We start from the raw sequence: 12,401 nt of genomic DNA on the forward strand, positions 1-12,401 counted from the left end.
GTTTACCACTGAAGATAAGACAGATTTTCACTCAAAACACACAATAGCAGGTAATCAGGGGTAGGCTTTATTCTAGTGCACTGCCAATTTATAGCAGCTGAGAGGGAATTTATGAATAAAGCTCCCTAACTATTATAAATCAAGTCTGTCTCAAATCTTTGTAATTGCTCCTGTTTAGAATTGCCTGGCTGTGCAACTAAATTAATAAATGCCCCCCCCCCCCCCCATTATGTTTAAACCTACAGAGTTTCTTTTGTGAGTTGTTTGGTGGACATCCTCTTCAGTCCTCTGTGATGCCCTTCAACCTAATAACAAAGAAAAATATAATGTTACACTTTTTTATTGCAAGTTATTTTCATCATCAACCTGTAGTACTGAAAAACACAAATCTCTAATCTAACTGTCCTAGATCAATTGTTTTAACACCAAGATTAGCCTCATAAACATAACATAGAAATGGGCATGGTCTCTGGTTTAGATATGAACACACATAATCTTATGATTCTTGTTAATTCCGTTCACAGAATATTGTGGTTCTTTTCCGCTTTCCTTTTTATTCCTTTCCTTTTTTTTCTTTTTTTATTATTGTTGAACTTTTGGTCAGGCATCACGTTTCCCTAGTTTATCATGTGTTCGTCCTTTGGGGAAAAAAAACCTTTTCATCAACATATGATGGCTTCCTCCAGCTCCTGAGCCTCTTTTGGCCGCACATTACACTGAAAGACTAACAAGAAACGTTCTGCACATAATTTTGTATGGATTGACCGATTGCTTTAATGTGAAGTTTACATTGATGGTCACCTCTGTTGATTCAGCCCCTCAATCTGAATTGCCCAGATTAGTAACAAGTTTACTTTACATATTTGAAAAATATATTATTAAGCATACAAAAATATCCACATGCACTAAACCAATTTTTACCTTAACATTCTGTAGCTGTGATAAATGATGTTGTATTTGTTTACTTCCAGAGTTAGGCTCTGCAAATTAAGAAAAGGTAAATCATTCACATATTTAAAGTGAATTTATAACACGTCAAGCTAGCCATAATCCTGTTGAATATTTTGAAGACATGCAAAAATAATTTTTCCTTTTTGCATTCATGCTACCATTGCTCTGCAATCAGCAGTGAAATATTGGCAGCTTTGGTGCCATTTATTATATTTACATCTCCATAGTGGAAAGCAGAAGCTGTGCACTGTGAACACTGCAGAGATAGTAATTATTGAAAATACCATCATCATACCACCAATGAATAACTTTAACATTATGCAAGTAATCTAAACCAGGGGCAGACTGACAACTCATGGGGCCCCCAGGCAATAGGGGATCATGGGGCCCCTGTGTCCTTGCCCAAACTTAAAAAAGCCTATGAAAAAGGTACCAGTGGCATCTCATGGGGCCCCTACTGACCCTGGGCCCTCGGGCAGTGCCCGAGTTTCCAAATGGTCAGTCCGCCCCTGATCCATTGTAAGGCTAGCACATGAAGGATACTGGATCTAGCACATGAAGGATACTGGATCTAGCACATGAAGGATACTGGATCTAGCACATGAAGATACTGAGCAGGGGTGGGCCTCTTGGGGAGAAACAAGGAGTGGAGCAGACACAGATCAATGCTGCTGCCCACTCACCATATTTCAACAAAACAGACATTATATTTAACAAATGCATATATCAAATAGTGTGACAATAATGGATTTGACGAACCCCAAACTGAGTGGGGAGATTAGGGAAGTCATGCTTAATTAGTGACACCCTAATTCCTCCATAATTCTCAAGTCAGGGATGAAAACATATTTAAATTTCTGTGGTGGAGACATAAAACTGATATTTTAAAATTATAAAACTGATTTTCCAAATTCTCTTACCAGAAATGAAAGAATTTAACGCATCTTTGAAGAAACCTACTATATTGCAAACTCTGTTACATTGTTGTCTTGGCATGGCAGCAAGTGATACAGCAGATGCTGTGAACAGTGCATTCTTCTGGTAAAACATGTGGTGGCTTCTACCCAGTGATGTACACTCTAACTCTGCTGTCCCCTAGATTGTTATCCAATGATCTGGAAAATCTCTGGGAAGGGTGAGGTTGAGAATTTAATATCGTCAAAAAGAGAAATCCCTGTAACGGGCCAAAAATTAAAATACTTTTTATTTTTAATGGAGTCTAGTTTATAATAATGCTTGTGCCCCCACTAGAATATTTCTGGAAGGAAGGTTCTGTAAGCTACAATTTCTGTATAACTGATGATATCATCCATCCAGTTATAACAATATCTGCTATATGTACTATATGTCTATATCTATGGCTTTGGCAATAAGGGAGATTTCCTCCCCTCTTTTGAATTTTAGCTCTAAAAGGAAACCTGCAGGAAAGAAATATAGGAACTTTGTGCATAGACACATGCTCCAGGGCTGTTATCTTCATCAGTGCTTTACTATTTAGTGAATCTCTGACCAGTAGTAGACATCAGGGGTGGACTGACCATTTGGAAACTTGGGCACTGCCCAAGGGCCCGGGGTCAGTAGGGGGGCCCATGAGATGAGATTACCATATACTTATAAAGGTGCGCGTGCATGGGTTTCCTCCAAGTACTCCAGTTTCCTCCCACGCTCCAAAGACATGCTGGTAGGTTAATTTGCTCCTGTCTAAATTGGCCCTAGTATGTGTATGTATGAATGTGAGTTAGGGACCTTAGATTGTACACCCCTTGAGGGTTAGGGACTGATGCGAATGTACAATATATATATGTAAAATGCTGCATAAATTGACAGAGCCATATAAGTACCTGCAATAAATAAATAAATAAATAAATAAATAAATAAATAAAGGTACCTGTCAGGGAAGCAATGTGTGTGTGAGATTGTCTCTCCTGGTTTTTCAGACATGAAACTGGAGAGAGGGGATTGGCGAGTTTTTTTGCAGTCTACAAGAAAAAAAAACACATCAAAAAGGCGCATATATGATCTCTTACTTTATTTTTATCTATTTCTATCCATATAAAGTGGTAGTAAACTCTTTTTTAATAATATAACATACAGGTAAGTTTATAATAACGCTTACCTGTAGGTAAAATTAATATCTCCTAAACGTGAGCTGTTTAGGAGATATTAGCCTGTTTTGATATTCGGCGCATGCGCTCTGTAGGAACGGCATACCCTTGATGTTCCTTTAGAGCACTGTGCAGTGGCCTGGGACTCCCGCACACATGCGCAGGGGTGACATAATCTTGGCTCAGCCAGTCAGCTGACCAGAGCTCGCAAACCCAGAACAAATACCGGGTGAAGATGGAAGCCCTGAGGAGCCATGACAGCGCTCTACTGGAGGGCTTTGTTTCAAGGTAAGTCCTTCATAATGTGCTAGTATGCCAAGCATACTAGCACATTATGCTTCACCTTGCAAGTTTTTTTTTTCTTTGGTGCTGTTTACTACCACTTTAAATTACAAATGCAAAGTTAATTTTCTATTTTTTTATTCCGTATTCAGAGATGCTCGTATGCCAAGGACAAGGAGAGGGTGCACACAGGAACAAAACCTCAAATTTCTGCTCATAATCCTGTTAGTAAATTACAAGGGATTATGTAACATTGCTAGATTAGTTACTAATAATAGTGGTGTTCCTCTTAAACAAAAAGTGCATTACTCCAATTTAAGGGAGACAACAAAAATAACAAATAAAACAATTTAAATAAAATAAACAGCAGAAGGTTACAATAAATCATCATTGCCAGTGTTTACTGGGAGTTTCCAAAGACAAAAAAAGAAACAGATTCAGAAACAAATAAGTGTTCCTCTTCCTACCTATGCTAGATTTTTGGTTAAATATCTTCTCAAAAGTTTTACGTTTTTAATACAAAGGCATGAGATAACAGTTGAAAATGGTGAGCAAAAACATGTCATGGATGAGACCCCCCTGAAGCAGAAAAGAGCGGCATACTATACCCATGAAAAAACGGATGTAACAACATGCAATGAGCAGAATAGGTTGTCAACTTCACTGTGTATACGACAATCAGTGGTAACCAATAGTGGCAGTAAGATATAACATGGAAAGAGTGAGGAAGAGGAAAGAAACAAGAGAAACAAGGAAAAAAAAAAAAGGATAACTGAGCACTCTGAGAAACGCACGAAAAATTGATAGAAGTAAAAGGAAATAAGGCCATTCAGGTGGAGATTAGAGCTCAGAAAGCATCTGAATGGCTGTAGGTCCTCCAACACATCCAGGTGGTGTGGACTTTTTTGGGATCGGGGCTGCCTTCCACAACCAATGTCTCCATTTCGTTAGGTATCTGGGCCCAGATGGTACCAACAATGCCACCCACTTTTGTAATCAAGTATTATGGCATGACCTAGAAATACCATTCCATCAAATTCCTTCTCTCTATGCTCTATGATGCTAACTACCCTAACATTCTGCATAAGCTCAAGCTCCTTCTGGCTGGGCAGCATTGTTGCAGTAAAAATGATGTACCTGCCTAAGCCACTATACTTTTTTCTGGTGCTGCCAATCCCTTTTTCAACATATCTTATGTATTATCCAAAATCAGGTTATGCACTACATATGATTCAATTGCAGACTGACGTCCCAGACCAGCATTTTACGTCCTAGACCAGCCTTATTACGTCCCAGACCAGCCTTAATGGTGGCTTGGGTGTTCCAAACCTTTTATGATACTATCATGCTGAGGAAATGGCACAGCTTTCTAAATACCACCCATTCTGGGTCAATTTGGAAGGTGAAGACAGAAAATTACCATTTTTATGGATCAATTTAAAATTATTTAAAACTAAAAACACTTCAGTATAATGATAACATAGAGCTTCACTACACTTTACCTGGTTAAGAGAAAATGCCTGCTGGGAAGCTGTTTTGGGACTTAAACTGCTGCTGGTTTTAGCACTGGAGGACTGAAGATGAGTTTCATTCATTGCAGTTTGTGCTCTGTTCTGTTCCTGCTCTGTTATGTAACTGTCTGTTCCTCTTGGAAATCCTGCTCCTGTTCGCTGAAGTCCAGCTCCAGAACTTACAATAGTGAAGCGGTTTCCAGATGGCATATTTGAGCAACCAGATGGTGCTGATGATATGCCTGATCTTCCTAGAATGGTGGTGCTTTGACCAGGAGACAAATGCAGTAGTGTAGGAGACAGCTGCGCCATCTGCCCTCCCACACTTTGAGATGGTCCATGGTTCAAAATGACTTGACCTCCAGAACTTGTAAATGACTGTCCAGGAACAATTTGCACGGCTGTACCTGGACTATGTAACATTTGTCCCGGGTACTGTTGACTAGGCCTAACCAAACCTGTTGAGTTTCTGCTCATCAACATATGTTCGGCAGGAACCTGTTGAGGACCCAGATGGGATGGCTGTGCCTGTGCAAGCTGGGAGTTAATGGCCTGGATTTGCTGCATTGAATTATTATTTAGGGAAAGGCCAGTGGGAATGATAAATTGGTTTGCATGACAGTGTTGTTGACCAGCTGGAGAATGGATGACAATGCTACCACCACCAGGCTGCTGACTGGAAGGTTTACGAGAACATTGCTGGTTTACTGGCATTTGTTGACTCATAGAAGAACTTTGGGCTGCCGTGACGAACGGGATACCTTGATGCCCATGATGATGTTGTACTCCTACGTGACTAATATTGTAGGGTGCCTGCTGTCCTACTTGCAATGGCTTAGGCTGAATATTTATGGGAGCTTTATTAGAATTTGGTGCTGGTCCTCTGTGAATAATAATATTATGAACAGGTAAAGATGCTTGAAAATTGCCACTACTGAATGGAACAACCGGTTGTCCTGCTGGACTTGTGTTTGGGCTTCCGAAAACGGCATTGCCATTTGGAGTCTGTCTTTGTATTACAAGCCCCCCACTAGCATTGGGAGGTACTTGTTGGCCACTTTTGAGTATAATCTGGGAACCATCAAGATTATTTATAGTCATAACTGGAGATTGGCTATTAATGGAGCCGATTACATGGATCTGTCCAGAACTACCATGGCCACTATTTGGCATTTGCTGGCCAGGGATAATTCCAACATGTTGCATAAAACCATGCTGCACACCCACGGTGTTTCCTGCAAATGATGCACCTAACTGCTGTGGAACTACAGGCACATGGGTCACTCCTATGGGATGTAATGTTTGGCCTGAGTAACTAGGGTCAGTGCTGGCCTGAGTAAACGATGCTGATGAATGAGTGTGAAATGGAACATTAGGAAACTGTTGGCCAGATTCTATGCTGGCATCCAAGTAAGCCTCTTCTGCCAATATCTGTTCCGTGATATTGGCCTCCTGCAGTGACTTCTGTAGGATGTCCTCAGTGAGGTCCGGCATAGGGGATGGTTCAAGATCATCTTCAAAGTATTGAATGTTAGTAGACAATTCCATTCCATCTTTGGATTCCTCTTCCTCTGGGCTGTGTGCAGTTTTAGCAGATGATTTAGCATCAGCAAGCTGAGGAAAAATTATATAGGAGGGTTAAATGGGGTGCAGCAAATAAAAAATATATATTTTCATCAGGAGATGTGTTTTCTGAGCTCCTAGGAATAGTCATTCTATAGTCATTCTAGAAAATGTGAATTTTATTTCTTCACTTTAAGGGTCATACAGCAAAAAAACAAACTCTGGGCGGTTTCATTTCAATACACTTCACCAGAGGATCCTCCATATATAGGAGAACTAAATGTCACTTAATGATTTTCTTACGCTCCATATGTACGATATAAGCAAAGGATTAATGCTGCAAGTTTGTCCAAGTATTGTCTTTGTGTACCAACCAAGCCACAATAGTTCTCTAGACACTAGTCACCTTCTAGCTAACATACAATAGAGAAACCTCCCATATATGCTCATCAGTAATTGCTATGTTAGGAACATAAATAGCAATTCCACTAGGAAGGCATCATGTGTTCTTTGTTTGTGACTAAGTCCACTCTATATTTGCTCTGACTGTGTGCGTCTGCGCTGACTGTGTGCGTGGCCTGAGGACTGAATCACACCAGACTTGCACAGGAACATGTGCAGCATTCCCATACAAATCCCACTTGTTACCGTGTGGTGCAATTTTGCAGCCCATTCATTCGAATGGGCTGCAAATCACATTGGTATGCAGATACAGTAATGCACTGAATGCCACATCAAATCACCTGGTACTGCGATATCATGCGATTTGGTGCCTGCAAATGCACTGGATTTGCAATCTGCATTTTTAAAATAAAATGAAAACTACAGTTTCTGTGACTCCTCTTACAATTTCTATGCTTCCTAGTATAGTTTCTATGACTCCTACTTGTTTGTTAATTGTTGTCAAGACATATATCCTTTTTTTTGTTTTCTCTCATTTATACTTACACTAGCATTGGCAAAAATGGAGTTTGAATTAGAGGCTAAAAAATCTGCATCTGTTAATTCATCAGCAGCCTGTTAAGTAAAACAAAGAACAGTTCATTTAAGTTGAAATTTTTACAACATTTACACGTCTCAAAAGTTGAACGAGAAATATTTCAATGTAATAAAACCGACTTTCTACAAGGATAACTGTGGAGATACATGCACGCTGCGATTGCTGACCTCCTCCTGAACCTTGCTGTGTCCGAGTTCTGTACTATGATCCACTGAACCAGCATGCAGCAAGTGAAATCAAATGAGAATCAGAACTGATAGGCAAGCAACCAGCATTTTTAATGGGGGTGGTCAGTCATAGAAGTCTATGGGATTGTTTTATTAAAACTGGAGAGTGCAAAATCTTGTGCATGGTAGCCAATCAGCTTCTAACTGCAGCTTGTTCAGTTAAATGTTGGCAATAAAACCTGGAAGCTGATTGGTTATTATATATATTAAAATATATTTTTTTAAAATATATTCTTCAGATTTTTTTTAACATATAAAAAAGTCATTTTAACATATATTTTTACATATATTTGTAAATCCATTCCAAAAATGTAGATTTGTATTTTTAAAGACATACAGTATATTTGAAATGTATTTTTAAAAATATTTTTCATATATCCTGTAATAAAAACGCATTTCAACATGCAGTATATATATATATATATATATATATATATACACACATATTTATTGAAATATATTGAATATGACCAAAGTTGTAGTATTTCAAATATATGGAATATATTTGGGAAGAATATTTTTAAAAAATATTTTTCTTCCATATGGGAATGCTTTCCAGGCTCCTATGTAAAAAAAATTATACATGCACATTTTTTAAATTTATTATGAGTGCACTTATTTTTTTTGCAAAAGGTGGACATAGGCTCCATGTACATGAGCAGCTGCTAAACTTGCGTTTAGGAGCTTTTGGCATTTTTTTTGCAAAGCTCCTAATCTCAACTCCATAAAAGCCTGTGTGTCCATGTACACATAGGCTTTTAGCAGAGTTTAAGAGCTGCCACGTTTAGGTGAGTTTAAACCTCCCTCTCCTGAACGTGAAAGAATCGCATTCAGAATAGGAACGTTTTGACCGCCGACCATGGGAAAACGCAAACCACGGCAAACTGCGGTACCACGTTTTTGCCACGATTTGCGTTTCCCAGCAGTCAGCGGTCAGAGTAGGCTCGTGTACATGAAGCCTTAGACTTTAAGACTTTCTCTCAGTAGCTGAGCTCACCTTACTCCCTCCTCCCAGCAGCTGCTCAGCTCACTCCTCCCAACAATGATTTAGAAGCTCAGCTCTCCATGCGCCTCCCTCCTTCCCAGCAGTGACCCAGCTGCTCAGCTCACCCCTCCCAACAATGATTTAGAAGCTCAGCTCTCCATGCGCCTCCCTCCTTCCCAGCAGTGACCCAGCTTCTCAGCTCACCCCTCCCAACAATGATTTAGAAGCTCAGCTCTCCATGCGCCTCCCTCCTTCCCAGCAGTGACCCAGCTTCTCAGCTCACCCCTCCCAACAATGATTTAGAAGCTCAGCTCTCCATGCGCCTCCCTTCTTCCCAGCAGTGACCCAGCTGCTCAGGTCACCCCTCCTAACAATGATTTAGAAGCTCAGCTCTCCATGCGACTCCCTCTTTCCCAGCAGTGACCCGGCTGCTCAGCTGAGCTGCTGAGAGAACTTGAAAGACTTCAATGCTTCTACTGTGAATGTTGAAGATAAATTGCTCCACAGTCACTTTAAGGTGACCTTATATGCCATAGCACAGGGGTGGACAACTGCGACCCTCCAGCTGTTGTGGAACTACATGTCCCATGAGGCATTGCAAGACTGACAGTTACAAGCATGACTCCTAGAGGCAGAGGCATGATGGGAAGACTGAAGTTACTTCAAGAGTCAGAGGCATAATGGGACTTGTAGTTCTGCAACAGATGGAGGACCGCAGTCACCCACCCCTGCAACAGCACATGAAAAGCATAAAGCAAAAACCTAACCTAACTTAATGTTTTTAACTTTTTCAAATCACATAGATATTTTCAATAACTCAAAATGATTGACATTATACCCAAGCGTACCTGTAAAAGTGGCTGTAACCCTCAGACATGAAATATGAGCAATGCATATCCCTCTATAGTGTGTACTTGTCTCAATTAAGAGCACAATGGGGTTGATTTACTAAAGGCAAATAAACTGTGCTCTTTGAAAAGCGCAGATGCACGCTGCAAGTGCAGTTTCTCCAGACATTAGTAAATGACGTAAAGCTTCGTTTTACAAAAAATACCCAATCATATGCAAGGAAAATTAAAAAAAATAGCATTTTTGCTTGCACATGATTGGATGATGGAAGTCAGCAAAGCCTCTGCTCATTTATTAAGTTCTGGACAACTGCCCTTGCAGAGTGCAACTGCACTGGCAAAGTGCATAGTCTATTTGCCTTTAGTAAATCAACCCCTATACGTCTATCTGCTGCTTCCTTCCTCTGCTATCAGCACGAGTTACTTCTGATAAGTTTTCCTGACACCAAGAGATAAATGGTGTCAGGGGAGGGACTTGCAAAAATTGACAGCCTCAACTCTGTTCCTGTGTGGAGGGGGGGGGGTGTCTCATCCCTCCAATCAGCTCTCAGAACTCTCCTCACTGGGGTCTTCAGTGGGTAACTTTAGCTCTCTGCCCCCTTTTTGTGAACATTCAGACAAGCCTTAAAATTCAGCACTTTGAAAGGATGTAGAAAAGAGAAGACTGCAGATAAACAGATACAACTTATGTAGTTTGTTTTATCTCTGTGTATCACCTGAGGCCGGTCACTTCATTGGGTATATATAAAGGTTTACAACCACTTTAACTCCTGCATTCTACATTTACACCTAGTAATGCTTGGGATCAAAATCAAAGCTAGCAAAAACCTCATAAAATATATCTGACACAAGAAAAACACACACCACAGCCAATAGATGTAAAAATAAAGATACTCTAGATTTCATTTGTTTTTATTCGACATGCACAGCATAAAACTTACAGATTTATTTCCCGATCCATGTAGATAATAATTCAATGCCTGAGCGTCCCTTAAAAAAAGATTTGCACATATTTAGAAACACATTCAATTATATAAAGGATTAACTATCATTTTTCAGCTATGGTGGGATGCTGGTGGGCTGAATTATCCACCAGCTTCTTATATCTCCTCTGGACATAAGGCTGCATTCATAACTAGGTGTTTTGAATTGTGGGCAGAATCGCTGCAAATCAAAACGCTCTACTAAAATGGCAAAACACACAATGCAGATTTCAGATGCCATTCATTTGAATGACACCTAAAAATGTGGTGTGGTTCTGTCGCTATTGTTGTGCGATAAATTGTGCTGCAATCGCGGAACACCACAACGCGTGAAGTTTGTCACCCAAAAATGAGTAGGAGCTTTTGCAGCACAATTTATCACACCACAATCGCTGCAGAATCGCACTGCGTTTTTAGGTGCCATTCAAATGAATGGCATCTGAAGCCCGCATTGTGTGTTTTGCCATTTTAGTAGAGCAACTTGAAATTGCGGGCAGAATCGTGGTGATTCTGCCCACAATTCAAAGTGCCGAGGTGTGAATGCAGCCTTAGTAGCAAAGTCATCTTTCCAGAGTTCCCAGCTCTTTCAGATATGTCAAGAGCCCCATCCCCACTGCTGCAAATGAGAACTTTTTTTGAGAAATTTTGAAGATGTAAAATCTGCAATGTAAATTTAATGAAAAGTCCAAGAATGTAACTTGTAATGTCTGCAGCCAAAAACTCAGGAGCAAAGATCTCTTCCTATACAGTAAGGGTCCCTTCACACTTCAGTGGTCAATTATGGTGCATTACCCTATGTGCATTAAGGTGTGGTATTTTCATTATTATTGTGCATTGGCTTACTGCGTGTTACTACAATATACAACTGAGAAAAAAACGGATGTAAATGGATAAAAATGGATGTAAACTGACGAAAACAGATGTAAACAGACGAAAACAGACAAAAAACTGATGAAAAACGAATGTAAACTGATGAAAAATGGATGTAAACTGATGCAAACCGATGAAAAACTGACGTAAACTGATGAAAAAGAAATGTGAACTGATCTGTTTTTTCTTGGAAAAATGTGACTGAAGTGATGAAAAAACAGAACTCTCGTGTGAAAAAGGCCTAAAATCAAAGTTCATTGACAGGTTTATTTGACCTGCAGTTGACTATCTTCTTGCCTGCTTTAAGTAGATTTTTCAATAGACTTGCATATTAAAGTGACCGTAGACCTCTGTAAAGAAAAATGATCAAAGCATATCCTTCTATAGTTTGTACTTGCCTCTATCCAAAGCACCTACTGTGATTTCTGTCTCCTCCCTCATTCCTCTGCTATGTGCATGAGTCACTTCTGACAGCCTATGCCCACACCTGACAATCCCTGGAGATGGCATCGCCCCTCCAGCATTCAGCATGTGACTGGCAGCTTCAGCAGTGCATGTTTCTCTATGAGACTGTATAAAAAAGGGTGTGTCCATTCCCTCCACTCAGATCTCAAATTACAAACATCAGTTCCCTGTCCCCTGCCTTCTGAAGCTAAGGAAAGCTATATCAAATGTGTGCTTTAGAAGGCTGTAGAGGAGGGAGGGCTGCAGATAAACGCAGCTTATGTAGGAGGATTTGTTTCACCTAATTACTTCACATAAGGCCACTGGATATATGTAATAGTTTACAACGACTTTAATGCAAAACCCCCTTGAAGCAAACAAAAGTCCATCGACGCAGACCGTACAGCTCCACCTGTTGGCTGCACATGCTAAATATGAAATATACCTAACTGAAAAATATGAATAAAATACTTACCAGCTTTAATCTTTATTCCTAAACATAATAAATACATACACTATGCAAATTGGCAGCAAAGATACAGTATGCATGTGCAGTGGCATCTTTAGGTATCCGCAGATGTTCGATCAGTTTCAATAAAGTATTCACCTTGGATGAAGTATTGAGCAAAGTA

The 12,401-nt window shown here is 40.0% G+C and overlaps 1 protein-coding gene across 1 annotated transcript in view; it reads right to left on the reverse strand.

Moving 5' to 3' along the window:
• The window catches only part of BICRAL (BICRA like chromatin remodeling complex associated protein), an 80,148-nt gene that overhangs the window by 22,390 nt on the left and 45,357 nt on the right, over nt 1–12,401 (reverse strand). The window contains exons 4-9 of the mRNA XM_089677824.1: nt 10,414–10,462; nt 7,361–7,429; nt 4,841–6,463; nt 2,840–2,930; nt 922–980; nt 244–305 (exon numbers count right to left, since the gene is read on the reverse strand). Of these exons, the coding sequence (XP_089533950.1) occupies nt 244–305; nt 922–980; nt 2,840–2,930; nt 4,841–6,463; nt 7,361–7,429; nt 10,414–10,462 (1,953 nt within the window). The remainder of the gene's footprint in view (nt 1–243; nt 306–921; nt 981–2,839; nt 2,931–4,840; nt 6,464–7,360; nt 7,430–10,413; nt 10,463–12,401) is intronic.

Source organism: Staurois parvus, unplaced genomic scaffold (genome assembly GCF_062004578.1).
Source record: "Staurois parvus isolate SC_StPar_1 unplaced genomic scaffold, SC_StPar_1.0 ptg000192l, whole genome shotgun sequence".
In the NCBI taxonomy this organism is placed as follows: Eukaryota; Metazoa; Chordata; class Amphibia; order Anura; family Ranidae; genus Staurois; species Staurois parvus.